Raw genomic sequence first — 14383 nt, 5'->3', positions numbered from 1 at the left:
AATTTCCACTTTAACTCTGCAATGTGCCACGAGCATTTCAGAGCCATTATGCTAAACTGTGGTGGTATAATCATGTTATTGTCATAGTTTGAAGGAAGGAAAAATCTCCTTTACTTGGGTGGCTGTTGTGAGTGGGAGGAGAGGTTTAAAAAAAAAAAAGAGAGAAAAAAACACCCAAACTTTTATTTTTAATGAGATTTAGAACCAGGAATTGGCTTACTGTCCTTGTGAAGACCCAGAGTGTGAAAATTCATTGGCGAGGAAGAAAGACTCTTTCATTAATTAAATCAAGATTTGGCCGGTAGAAGTGGTTTTGTATTCAAATCCACTCCTCTCCCCTATTCCATAATATTTCCTTGGAGATAGAATTGTATTGATTATTACACTCCTGGGCTGGATTGAACTCTTTCATGAGTCTTTTCACCTTCAGATTTCACCGAACACATCCACCGTGACTATTATAAACTACCTTCCCTCTGCATCTCTCTGGATATCCTGAGTGAAAGAAAAACAAGTCGTTGCAGACGTTCTCCGAGCTTTCTCAGAGAAAACATACCCCAAGAGAAGACGGAAGGGGAGGCTCAGGGTCTGTTACTTAGCACATCTGAGCTTAAAAAAAAAATAGTAGTATCAATTTGCTCTAAAACGTATAACCTTTATGTTGCACAGAATTAAACGCTCTGCTGTTATTTTTTTAATTAAAACGTATTACCTTAGTATGTGCTCACTGGAAAAATTCAAACCATACGGCTATCTATAGAGTAGAATTTAATAGTCTCCTTTCTCTAGTCACCTTCCTTTTTCATATGGACCCACTGGGGACAGTTCGTGTACATCCTTCCAGACTTTTGTCTGTCATACCTGTTTACATGTACCTACACATGCTCATGCATATAGGCTAATAGATATCAGTTTTTAAGTTAACAGAATCACACTATTCATCAGGCTACAAACTGATTTTTGTTTTACTTACTGACATATTTTGACATCTTTCCATGTCAGTTTATAGAAAATTTTTTTCGTCCATTCTAATGATACTCCACACATCCTATGATCACTCCCTTACTGGGGGCACCTAGACTCTTATACTGTTTACTGTCGATACTACAGTGAACATTTGGGTACTTGTTATTTTAGGCACGTTTGCAAGTACTTCCTGTGCTGCTTTTAGTCTGGCAAGTTTGTTTGTGACTAGGGTCAAAATGTAAGATGGCAGCCGATGAGTTAAATTTAAGTCCATAAACATTTTGTTTAGCCTACACATTAAAAAAATATATATATTGAATTAGTTGCCAGCATTTAAAGATTGGGAAATTTCACATAAAAATCTGGGCTCCTGGCTTCTTTAGAAAGATCAGAAGACCAGTTCACACTGGGACTGCCTCTGTGCGGGGATACCGGTGGCTGGAGCTTCCCCAATTTGGTACCAGCAACCATACATCTCATGCTTATTCTGAGACCCTGAGCTGCTGTATTCATTTGTGTTTCTTGCCTTGGCCTGTATGGATTTGTGAGTTCTTAACAACTGCTCTTGAGCCTGGTTCATTTAGCTAGTCACAGTGTTTTCTACCCTGCATTATTGACATTATAGCGTTCTTCATTTGCAGGACTGTCTCATGCATGAAAACTTAGCATCTTTGACTTCCAGGTACTAAATGCCAGTAACATCCCTTCCTCACCCCTCTCTCTCAGTGGGTCAGCCCATGATTCCTTTACATATTTTCCAGTCTTCCCAGTGGGGGAGTGCCACAGAGCTTCCTCTCAAGACTGCCATGACACAGATGTATAGGAGCACCTTTGGAACCCTTTGAGGTCTCAACTTAGAAAGGGCTGCCCGACCGACTTGTTCTGAGAATGGCACTTAGTTCCCTAAGCAGGGATAGTGGATTGTGTTGAGCATAGAGGTAGGATGGATCCAGGGGTGCCACTCTTTTCCTTTAGTACTTCCTCCAGCACTTTTTGTTCCTCCCCCAAAACTAAGAAGATGGTATTGTATATTGTTTCCTCACCAGTTTTTCTCTTGAAACTTGATGCTCACTTACCTCTGACTAGTTGACGTGTACCTTTTCTTCTGGATGGTTGAAAACATTATCACTTCCCTTAGGAAATGTTTGAACACATACACACACATCTATACATATATGTACTTACATGCCGTCTATATCTTACAAATAACAAATGGAAAAAAGAGAGCTGGGGTCAAGTATAAAATTGGCAGTTCTTGACCATGTTATTATAGCTTCTTTACAATAGGAGAGTCTGTCAAAGATAAACCAACACGCCCTTGTGTCTGCTTTTGTGCAATGATGAGAAAGCCTGGAGGAGTCCATACTTAACTAAAGGAGAACATGCTTGTGTGATTAAAAAATAAAATTTAAAAAATTAAAAGAAATCCCAAAGCTAGTACAGATAATAAACACCAAGATTATTTTGTGGTTTATGAGGGCAATCACAGGGTCAGCGTTTAATGATACCTTTGGATTCCACACTTTGCCATCAGGCAGGAATCTTTCAAGACCAGTTCAGTTAAACCAATATTCTGTTCTTCTCAGAAGTATCCGGGGATATAGTAATACCTTTTCTACTCCACTCTAGCAACTAAGTACTTATACTGAGTTAGAAATTAAGAATTAAGATTTTGAGACATTAACTAGAATGTTTCCAAACTGCTTATATTTTAAGAATTTTATATAGTTGTTAAATGTAGTTTATTTCTCTTATAAATTGCTTGGAATCATGCATCATATTCTATCATTAGTTTAGGAGTACTCAATTATGCATTTAAACGTGGTTACTTTTAAAGGAAGATTTTACAAAAAAGTCCTATGCCTGTGGAACATTGATCACAACCTTTATATGTGTCAAAAATTGAACAAGAATTTTCAAGCCATGAATCATTTACATTTCCTTGATTAATTATTTTGTTTTTAGGAGAAAGTGGGGGAGAGAAAAGGCATCTGAACTGCCCAGTTTTAGTTGTAAATGCATTGCTGTGAGTTCAGCCAACATGAAATGTTTAGTTTGGATATTTCCAAATTTCTCTGTGCAATTTTATAAGATAAATTTGACTCAAAATCAAACCCATTCTGCTTGTTTGTGTGGTGGCACATGAGCAATGGTTCCAGCGGGCTGGGCTTCATATTTTCTTTTCTTCTTGCAAAAGTTAAAGCATGACATTTTGCCAAATTTGACAAAGTCCAATAATTTTTTTGCCAGTTTCTTCCTGTTAAAATTAACTGGTGCTCTCATTGGCTTCAATACTTGGAAAGTCAGTCTAGGGTACTTAATAAACATTTTATTAAAGAGGAGGGTCTCATTTTCTCTCCTTAGACAATATCTCCTTTGCTTTAGAATTTTGCTTTGTTCCTTTTCATAAACGTGATCATGAAAACAGCAGCATGGCATTGTGGAGTTAACAGTCCTCAGTGGTACGAAAGTACTCTCTGAGAGATTTCATTTTTGCCTAGTAATTCTGTTGAAAGCACGCCATGCTCATCAGGCAAACCACCTCTAGTGTGTTTGGAATCACAGTATTTGCAAATTATTTCCCATCTCCAAGGGCCATTTATAATGGAAAGAAAGGAGATAGGAAGTTTTGAAAAAGCCAGTTCTTGGGTTTTATGCCTGGGAATGACAACAAAGCAAAGGTCATGGGACTTTCTGTGGTTCAGCCCTGACTCAGCTATTTGGTTACATAATTCACCCTGAGTGACCTGCATACTTTGCATCTATAAAATGGGATCCATGACATTTATTGAAAAAAACTTAGTGACTTTTATTCAGGAGTATTGCTCTGTTAGTGGTACAGACAGAAGGCATGGAACAAGAATGATGTTCTGCTCCAGCCTCCTTTCTTTCTTCCCTTCCCATCAAACAGCAATGTTTATCTAAAAAATCTATGAGCTTTCTTTTCAGGAGATGTATTTAATTATGAAGCAATTCTATGAGGTTTCCAGTGTATTTTAAAACATCACCCATTTAAAAAAAATCCTTAGCATTTCATAAATTAAATTTTGCTTCTACATTTTATTTCATAAGATTTCAGGTTTGAAAAAGATTTGGGTAACATATATGTATCTTAATAGAAACAATGAAAAGCATGCTTTTAAAAACTGAAATTGCACCCTGAGGTTTCAGGTCCTAATGTGACTAGGAAATGCTGAGATCTTGAGGGACTTTCTGTTCGTGAAAAGATAAAAGATTTTTTTTTTTTCTTTTCCTCAAGTCTCCCATCATTAAAGTTTGGTTCTAACAGCCGACTCCTTCTCTTTTTCATGTGTGTTGAAAAGCAGCTACTCCCTGTATCAAAGCCATCAGCCCGAGTGAAGGATGGACGACGGGAGGTGCGACTGTGATCATCATAGGGGACAATTTCTTTGATGGGTTACAGGTCATATTCGGTACCATGCTGGTCTGGAGTGAGGTAGGTGTTGTCTGAACATTAATATCTAATAGCTTGGTCTAGTTGAGGAGACTGTCTACACTTGCATTTCTAAGAGAGTGTATAGAATTTAGAGATGGCAGTCTGGGTGGGCCAGCTCCAGTCTATGGAACTCTGGAAACTAGGAAAGATGGGTTGGGTTTACCAGGAGGCATCACTTTCTACTGGAATGACTTCCATCCACTGGCCCATCAGCACCAGGAGACCTTCTGTTTTGTCATTTGTCCTCATGGGCTAGCCACAGTGTGGAGGTCCTATTATGTATTGGGAATTGGAAAGGAGATGCAAAGTCACAAAATATATAGGCAAAGCCCTGTTCAAACTGTAACAAGGTAGTAATCTGTGAACATTTGTAGATGGAGTCTATTGTAGGACCATCTTCAAGGATCACCATTCACGTGACAGTAATAATCCAGGTGTAGGTGGTTCTTGACTTATTCAATGACTCTTCATCAGAGAGTGAGCAGTTTGCCAGGGGAACCTAGAAGAACCCAGAGCCCTAGGAGTTTATACCTCTCAGGCGTCTCAGTGTGGGACTTCAACCATATGAAAATGACTATGCTCTAGTTTTGCAGTACTTTTCAAGCACTGTGATCATTATTTTAACTGCAAGTTGACTTGTCTGGCAATAATCAACATTAGCTCAAATTACAGAACATAAGTATCACCATTCCTTAGAAGCCATGGCAAACTTGCCTTTGCTTTCTAAATTCTGAGCCTCGATTTCTTAGCCAGCATGCCCAGAGCCCCTTTTCTTTCATCTCCCCGAAGTTTAGAGTAAAAACAAGGTTAGAACTGCAAGAGAGCATTGAGCTCACTTATCTCACACACTTTACAAGTGCTCATAGAATGGCTAAACTTTATTGAGACTTACTGGATTCTGGGCACTGTGCTGAGTTCTTGACATAGATCATCTTAATCTTCCCTCTACACCACAAGGTAAATACTCTTAACGTGTATCTTTTCTTGATAAGGATACTGAGACTTAGACATATGTAATTACATCACCCCAAAGCAGCCACCCAGAGCCCATGGAGTGTGAGTGATAGGTATGTGGCCACACAAAGGAGTCAGTAGCAGAACTGGAGCTAGAACTCAGAGTTTCTATTTCCATTTCTGGTTGTCCTCCCATGACACCACTGTTTAGCCCATCCAGATGTTTTGATTGTGTTTTCTCTTTGGAGGGGCCACAGAGATAAGCAGAAAGTTAAGACTGTGACAGTTGAGTACATTTATCTTTCCAAAGCAGAGGCTGCCCTTCCTTTTAAGCCTTCTATGTGCACACCTCACTGACAGTAAGCCACTCCGGCAAGCCCCTTGCCAGCCCGTTCTGCCGTTGCCTTTGTCTTTCCCATGCATCCAACAAGCGGCATGCTCTTGGCCAGAGACTCCAAGCTCCCTTAAAGCTGAATCAGAGATGGACTTCTCAGTCCACCAAACTCATTGCTGTCCACGTTAGAACAGCCCAGGTCTGGAGGTGGACTGAACTCCCCTGGCTGACTGCACCCCATTCTTTGTTGGAAACATTGGGTTGTAACATTAGAAGCATCACGTACATGGCATATGTTTCTTCCTTGCTGCTGGAGACAACAGTGCTCACAAGGATAGCCATTCCCAGGTCCCCTGGGCTGTGTCTTCATCCCTTCCTACCCCTCATTCTTTTGCTTGTCCTGGACCTTGAGAAGAGGGGAAGAATAAATAGAATATGAACTTTTTATCCAGGTCATAGCAGTCACAGTGAGGCCTGAGAAATGGGGCTCAGAATCAGCCATATTCTTGACCCCTGAGAATAAGTGGGGTTAGTGTGATGCTCCCTTTACAACCTCATGCCTGTCTTAGGCCAGGTGCACCACGTTGGATGTGGAATAAAGGACTTCAGCATATCAGGAAATTGTTAATTTTTCCCTCCACCTTGTCAAGGTCCCCCAGTTTCCTCTCAGTTCCCTCACTTTCTTGCCCTTTTTGGTGAACACGTAAGGGAGGTTAAATTCTACCTTAGATTTATCTAAATTGCTTTAAAGGATCTGTTTCCATATAAAAATCAACGCAAGTCATGAAAAGGAAAATCCACTGAGGTGATACCTTTGTCCTCCTCCCTCATGTATCCCTCCACTACCCCTGCCTTGAGTGTACCAGAAGCCCCTCGTGATGGATCTGGGGGGTCCAGCTGGGAGGTGGGGGTTGGAGGGCGCATGCTCCTTCTTTGCCCACCTCCTCCTCACAAACTGCTCTCCTTCGTGGGTATATCATAAATCAGCTATGACTCTTTCCTGGTGAAAGCCCACTATGTAGTTTCCCAAAATGTTTTAGCTAATATTCTTTTAAAATAAATAAATCCCCTGCAGCATTAGCAGTTGGGTGTCTGGATGGAGGACTTTAATTTGGCCTGTTATCATCACGATGGTCCTGACATTCGGAAAAATGAGTCTTGCAGAGGTGAACTTTTTGTAAATATTCTAAACTATTTATAAATTTAGATTTGCATCCAGGCTATTTGACAGATATGATGTTCTCTCTTTTTTAGTGCAGGGAGAGAATCTGGTACTGCTCCAAATCCCCAAATCCATTGTACACTGACGAGAAATTGAGAAGTAGCTCACATTTACTAAGGGTTTTCATGCGTAGGCACTTTACGGGTAGTATTTTATTTGATTCTTATTATAGCCCCATGTTACATACATATAACTAAACCAAGTGTCAGAGAGGGTCAGAGACCCACCATCACACTGACAGATAGGGCTAGAGATGGGATTTGAACCACAATGTATGTTTTTACGAAGGAAATACAAGCCCACGTTAATGAGAGAGCAAATAGGTAGAATCTTGAGAGTAAGGAAGGACAGGAAGAAGAGAGGAAAAAAAAGACATGCACAGTAATCCAGGTGGTACAGTAGTAGGGGTAGTAATAGCAACAGTAGTAATAACTATGACTGTTGTTTTTAGTCAAAATTAAATTGTGTCTTTTATTTTGGTAGGGCCCAAAGAAATTGGGGGCCATTTCTCCAGGCTTCCACTGGATAGAATCAGAACTTGGTAACTGTGACTATTAAGAGAAGATATCTATGAAAGTAGAGTATGACTAATATTAGCTAACATTCATTGAGCACTTAGTTCCTGCCAGGCTCTCCCGTGAACCTGGTGACAGCTCGCATGTGTAGCATGTATAGCGTGCTGTTCTCATTTCACTAACCGGGAAACTGCGCTTGGGGAAGTTAAATAAGCTGTTCAGTTATCAACTGGTGGAGATGCGATGTGAACCCCGACAGTCCAATTCCAGGGCTCACCTTTTTAACCGTCCACGATTTAGGCTATGCCAAAATTTTTACCCTAGGGCTTTACCATATCAGACCAGGATGGAATTGCCATTGATGCCTTATACTTGATGGTATCTTAACAGTTACTATCACCTCCCAAAGTAAGCTAGACTTGTCATGTAGAGAATCAGAAGAGCGGTCCCTTCATTTTCTAGTTGTGTAAGTTTGTGGGTGGAGCCGTTGGCTTACAGGAAGAATTTACCCTTATGAAGGGTATATGCTTTGTGTTAGAGGCAGAAGACAACCTCTTCTTTTTCTATATGAATGACTAAGTTACTTGTATATTTAAGACAGTTAACCTGTCTGGGCCTCTTCTCTAGAGTAGGACCCCAGTCTATCCAAATTCTTTGTCCCTGGCCACATTTTCTCTTGAGGTTATGCCACCTCTGAGATCTAGTACTTTTCATTTTCAGTAGACTTTCATCTCTTCTCCATTTCTTCACTCTGTAGCTCAAAGCATGCAGGAAGCGGGCTGGTGGGCCAGGACAAGTCGATAACATTTTAGATTAGCAGCTGATGCTATTATTTGGAGTCTCTTTTTAGCTAAAGAAGTTTTAAAAAGAGCCAGAGAAAATAGGGCTGGCTTCATTTACCCTCATCTGTGCCCTTCCCCTACCAACCCAATCTTTTGCAAGTGAGTAGTTCATTTTAGCTCACTGATGGCCCCCATTTGGGAAGAAGACAGGTGGCACTGTCCCGTTCCTAACTCAGGGCTGCCTTCTGTGAACTCCCAAGTTTGGGGTGAACCACAGGGCTTTCCTGTGAATTTGGTTTGCTATCTTTGTTTCTCTTCCTTATTGCTTCTTGCCCTTTCTCCTCTCTTTTTACAAAGCAAATTATCTTCCTGATACTCTCGTACTCCTTGTCATGTCTTACACCAGAAGACTCAAAAAAAAAAAAATCTTTGTAGTGTTTTATATATAAACCCAGAGAAACCAACAGGGTTGATGTGTGCTAATGTTTAATGTGGGTTGAGTTTTTTTCTTGAATACACATGTACTTCATTGCTTTTGCTTTTCTACCAACCTGTGATTTGGAGGGGCGAGGGGCTCCTGCTACTGGTTTGTCGTGCCAATTGTTATTTTAATATCTCCTTCTGAATTCCTCTAATTTCTAAACAATGAGTACTGGTTGGCTTACCAGCTGGTGTGGAACACTGGGGTAGGTACTATCCGTGATTAAAGTGAGTCTTTGTGGGATCTGGTATATTATTTAGAAAGACAGCTTGCTCTCATGTAGCAAATTAGAGAGTTACATAATATATTTATGCAATCTAGAGTTAAATTTGTGGTTTAAAATTCCAGCTAAGGTTCTAGAAGGCAGAGAGAGTAGTGTAGTCAGAGGTAGACTGTTCCAATAACCAATCAGGTTTCTATTATGTCCAGGTGGATCTCTGTGCTGGACGTTTTAGGCTCTCACCATCCTTTTAATTAGTCACTGAAATAGCTGAGAGAATTTATACAGCTTATGGTGTTTAAGCTGCCTGTATAAAATGTCCAGTGGTGGGATTGGCAGGGAGCAGAGGGTGGCAGGAATGGAAGACAACCATCCAAGAAAGGATTTAGATTTCACGGGGTAGCAGTGGGCTAGGAGCCAGATAGTAATTATAGTCCTTCCATTGTCCAGTCAGAGCACCTATATTTTAGTCATTGTTGGTCACTGGACCTCCATCTCAACATCTGAAAATGAGGGTCTTAGACCAAATCCTCTTGGAAACCAGCTACAATTCTAGTCATTCCTTTTATCTAGAATTCATTCCCTTGAAACCCCCCCAGCAGTAAGAAGGGTGGGAGTGAGGATGGGTGGGAAGTAACTTCTTCCACTATTGTTTGTTCTTCACTTTTAGAACACACTTGCAGTATACAATATCATGTTTATTTTGAACTTCATCAAAATGATTTAATTAGCCCCCAAACTGGATCTCCCTATTGATATCTCTTCAGTCCATATTTTCACTCTCTACACTTCAGATTCTGGTATCTGATCTACACCTGAGACTTATACCACAATGTTGCTCTAATTCATCTTCCAGATAGTTCTATGGAATATACCATAGAACTTTGGAATATACCATAGAACTTCTATGGAATATACCATAGAACCATATACCATAGAACTTCTATACCATAGAACCATATACCATAGAACTTCTATATACCATATACCATAGAACTTCTATGGAATATACCATAGAACTTTGGAATATACCATAGAACTTTGGGATTTTAATAGGCACCCCATGGGAGATGGGGGTGGGAGGTTTTTCCCAGTAAATTTGGGAAATGTTGAGTCAAACAGATTCCACTGGTCCTGTCCTAGAGTTTTCGAGGTACTTATATGCACTTTGACTATCTAAGACATAGTATGCAGCATGTTCCAAACTTTGTGACCACAGAACCTGTTTTTTCAGGGATCACTTTACAGGAAGATATACTGATAATGGCCAAAGTATATTTAGATTTCATGTTAATGAAGTAAAGTCATGAAACCCAATTATGAAGTGATTGGGCTGGTGTAGATGTAGGAAAATGTGAAACATTTGCAGAGTATTATTCAGATTAGACCAGCAATGTTTGGAGCCATTATTGTTTAATCCTGCAAGGCTCTGAACAGAATTTCTCTCATATTTTGCATCTGGTTTTAGTCCGTGCACACTTGACGTTAGATGCCATGTGATTTTGTAGGACAGCTATATTTAAAGATTGCCAGGACCACTTAGCTCAAATGGAAGAAGCCAGCGTTACATTACTGTATGAACCAGTTAGCCTCATCCAGGGGCCATACACTGTCTTTTTCATCCAGATGAATGTTTTCTTCAACGGCATTCCCAGAGACAGGCAGAAGGCAAAAGAAGCCACTCTTTGGGAAACCTATGGGTGACCATGGTCAGGTAAATAGCAGTTTGTGGGGCTGAGAAGCAGTTTTGCTGCTTGAATCCGGAAGTCGGAAAATAAGGTTTTAAATGCAATTATTGATTTCTTCCCTTCTTCCTTTCCATATCTACTTTCTATTCTCATGTGTGCACATAGCTCAGAGGAAGGACTGTAAATTTAAAAAAAGAAAAATAGTATTTGCTCCTCTGTGACATCAAAAAATGAATGACTACAACTCATACATGCTCCCACTGTGAGTTTCCCAGGCCTTGTATCCGGTCTTGATTTTTACTGAACCACATGTAGAGTCACAAAATTTCGAGGGCTTTGAGGAGCATTTCCAGTCATCAACTGCAGCTGTTTTATTTTGAAAGTGAGGAAAAAGAGGTTCCAGCGCCCGCCGGTGCAGTGACTTGTCCTGAGAATGCCTTAGCTAGTTAGTGCTGGGATTTTAGCCCAGTTCTCCAGACACCAACCTCACTCCCCATTCAGCTTTCTCTTGTACCAGGATTTCTCGTGACATTTCCCTAGTTTTTTAACATACTTCCTTATATTTACCAAACCCTCCCAAGTTTTATACATAATAACATCACAACTCTAACGACTATTATGTATAACACATTTAGATGAGATACAATTCCACTAAAATAAAAAAAATTAAGGTGGAGAAAGACATTGTGTCAAATATCTTCTCTTTCAAAAACTTTTAATATAAATAGGGTACAATGTAAATAGCTGTGTCATCTACTTTACATATATTGAAGCTTACAGGTATAAGTTTAATTCAAAGTTTATTAAATGCACAGGTTTAAAATAATTCCTAATTGCCTACTTTTTCCTAAATACATAAGTTGCCAAGTCTTTATTCAACCTGTACTTATTGATCATCTATTAAGAGGAAGATGCTTAATGCAAAATTTTAAACTTCATTTGTAAAGAATTAAAGGAGTAGCCTGAATCACTTGCATCAAACTTTGAATATGGCTTTGAAGAATACCTTTCAAGTCCAAGTTATTGCACAGGGAATGATTTCTAAGTGAGCCAGCGTATTTAAAAAACATATTAAAAATAGTCTAATGGCCTTTTTAATATAGTTACATAGTTACAACCATGCTCACCTTATGCTTTAAAATCCTCTAGTCTATATTGTTACTTTTGACTAAGGCACTTTAAGTCTATCCTCTATGTTGATAATTACGGGTTAGTTAAAAGCACCTTTAGGTTGACATTTTCAGCTATTTATTTACAGTGCATTCGGGAGGTACACATATGTGCCTATAACTTGTAAACGGATAAACCACAGAAGTGTGATGTGTTTCTAATTTTAACGTGAATCAAAGACAGAATTCGCAGCTGGCTGCAGTCATGTGACTTTAATGAAGAAAGTCAATATTTATATAGTGTTGTGCTCATTTCATCCATGTGCTCAATGCTGATTGCTGGAATGGCTCCCTGATGATCTGACCTAAAGCCTTTCTCCTTATGCAACCTTACTGGCTTCCTCTTTCCTAAAGGCGTAACTCCGTAGTTTGGGATTCAAGTACAGCCTCGTAAGCCTCTGACCTTTCTTTTCAACATCCTTACCCACCATTCATCTTAACTTCTGCTCCAGTCACAATGAGTGATTGGATAAAGATGTGGCTCTTTATGCCTGCAGTGATTTTTTCACCTCTGCACTCTTGTCTTGTTTATGCCATTCCTCCTTCCGCAATGCTTTTCCCTCCTTTCTGTGCCCAAATCCTTCCACCCTTTCCGATCCAGAAAAAAATCATTTTTTTGAAATCTTCCCTCACAGCTCTAGATATTGAATATTTTCTCTTTCTCAATTCCTAATGGCCTTATCTGTACCATCTTATGTTCTTATCACTTTCTATCTTTGATTATTGTGACATAAGGGGCTGCCCTCTCCCTTGAAGGCAGGATCCATGCAAAATTCAGCTTAGTCTACAGAGTCTAGCACAGAGCCTTACACTTCAGAGGCATTAATTTATACAAAATAATGTTGAAGGGCACTGCTTCTCCTTTCATTCATTCATTCAATCAAACAAATGCTACTTTTTAGCAACTGTTATATTCAGTGCTGCTTCATAGTGTCAGTACCAGATAGATTGCAGTTTAGTTTTTGTTAATGCATGTACAATTAGGTAGTTTAGATATATTTATTGTGCAGTAAGGATGCATATAAATACCTTAGGATAAATCTGTTGGTTATGGTGAGGATTAAGTAGTAATAAAACTAACACTTTTTAAGCGATTGATACCAGTGAGGCCTTCTCCTAAACTCATTATAGGTGTTAAGTCAATAAGTCCTTTAATAACACTAGTTAGATAACTAGCCCTTCCCCCTTCCCAGACAATGAAATTGAAGGCCAGAGAGGTTGAGTGACTTTCCAAAGGTCCCACAGCTGGTAATTTGCAAAACTTGGGCTTGAACCAAAATTCTTCTGACTCCAGAGCCATCTTTTTTTTTAACCATCTAAAAAGAAGGTAGGGAAAGCTCATCTATCCAGAGAAGAGTGTTCTAGTCACCGCAACTCTCCAAAATTCAGCATGAAACCAGAAGTGAACCAAAAAAAAAAAGAGTAAGTATATAAAATAACAGACTTTGAGGTAACCAGAAGAGTAATTTTAAACCAACTATGTTATCTGTTTTCCCAGGTCATAGCAAATTAGAAGGAGCAAACTAGAGGCGGGCTGTTAGAAGCAGGCTCAGTGACAGCAGAAGTGACAGCTTAATGTCAAGGGAAGGAAAGGAAAACCTAAAAAGCAGACGAAGAACTATATTACTGCGCAGCATGTTAATGGCTGTTCATAATGACAGTGGCCCTGAGTAGTCAAGAAAGAGATGGCAATTATATTCAATATCTTCTGTCTGAAACAGCGTGATGTGTGTAATGCATCCTCGAAAGACTTCAGTGAAAGCAGTTGTGGTGGCACCGTATTTAAAGGGGGTTGGCTTCAGTTTTCCACAGAACTCACTTCCTGGAGGGATGTGTTAAATCAGGAATTACTGAGTATGTGTGCAAGGATCACCGTAGATAGGATGCAAATAGGAACTATACCACTAAAGAATGTGAGAAAGAGTCACTGTTTAGCATCTTACAGCTTTGATATCCTTTTCTTAGAACTCTGAAAGAACCTAAAAGACTTTCTGGTGAGACGTGAATTCATTCCCTGCTAGTCCACCTTTTGGTTCTTATGTTTTTGTTCCTAATTCCTAATCTTTGCAGGCAAAGATTCTGCCCTGCAAACCACCAGCTTTGATGACATGCAGCCCCTTCCAAAAATGTATCTGGCCTTCCTTTTTCTTTTATATTTTAATTTTCAAACAAACAAAGCAGCAACCCAGGACCCTAAGCCAGGCCCAACTAGGGAATGATATTCCTTCTTGACTGAATGTAGAAAAACAAGCCTCGAGAAAGAGCCCATTGTGCAGTTTCAAACCACAGGGGCTGGCGTTACTGGTGTCCAGTCCTCCCCGTCTGGAATACTGTGGACCTCAGGATCTCACCAGTGCTTTTCCAGCTCCCACATGGTCAGGATGGGATCCAGTCTTTAATGGTGCCCAGTTGGCACAAGATTTACATCCTGGGAAGAGAGCTGGAGAAAGTTTATTTAAAAAATAAATTACCGAAAAATAAATAAATCAATCAACCCACAAAACCAAAGGTAGTTGAAGCATAATATATTTATTTTAGCCTTTTTCTCCCCAATCTGTTATTTTGAAAGATGATCTTATTGCTGTTTTGTTTTGT

General features: G+C 39.7%; 1 protein-coding gene across 9 annotated transcripts in view; it reads left to right on the top strand.

Moving 5' to 3' along the window:
• The window catches only part of EBF1 (EBF transcription factor 1), a 398849-nt gene that overhangs the window by 295807 nt on the left and 88659 nt on the right, over positions 1-14383 (top strand). For 5 of the 9 annotated variants that reach the window (XM_067732416.1, XM_067732411.1, XM_067732409.1 and 2 more), the window contains one exon: positions 4290-4423. In XM_067732416.1, coding sequence (XP_067588517.1) covers positions 4290-4423 — 134 coding nt within the window. The remainder of the gene's footprint in view (positions 1-4289; positions 4424-14383) is intronic. The other 4 variants (XM_067732413.1, XM_067732410.1, XM_067732418.1 and 1 more) reach the window with 1 other exon arrangement.

Source organism: Pseudorca crassidens, chromosome 3, assembly GCF_039906515.1.
Source record: "Pseudorca crassidens isolate mPseCra1 chromosome 3, mPseCra1.hap1, whole genome shotgun sequence".
Lineage (NCBI taxonomy): Eukaryota > Metazoa > Chordata > Mammalia > Artiodactyla > Delphinidae > Pseudorca > Pseudorca crassidens.
The sequence above is the reverse complement of the archived record's forward strand: the minus strand, read 5'-3'. Positions and strand labels throughout refer to the sequence as shown.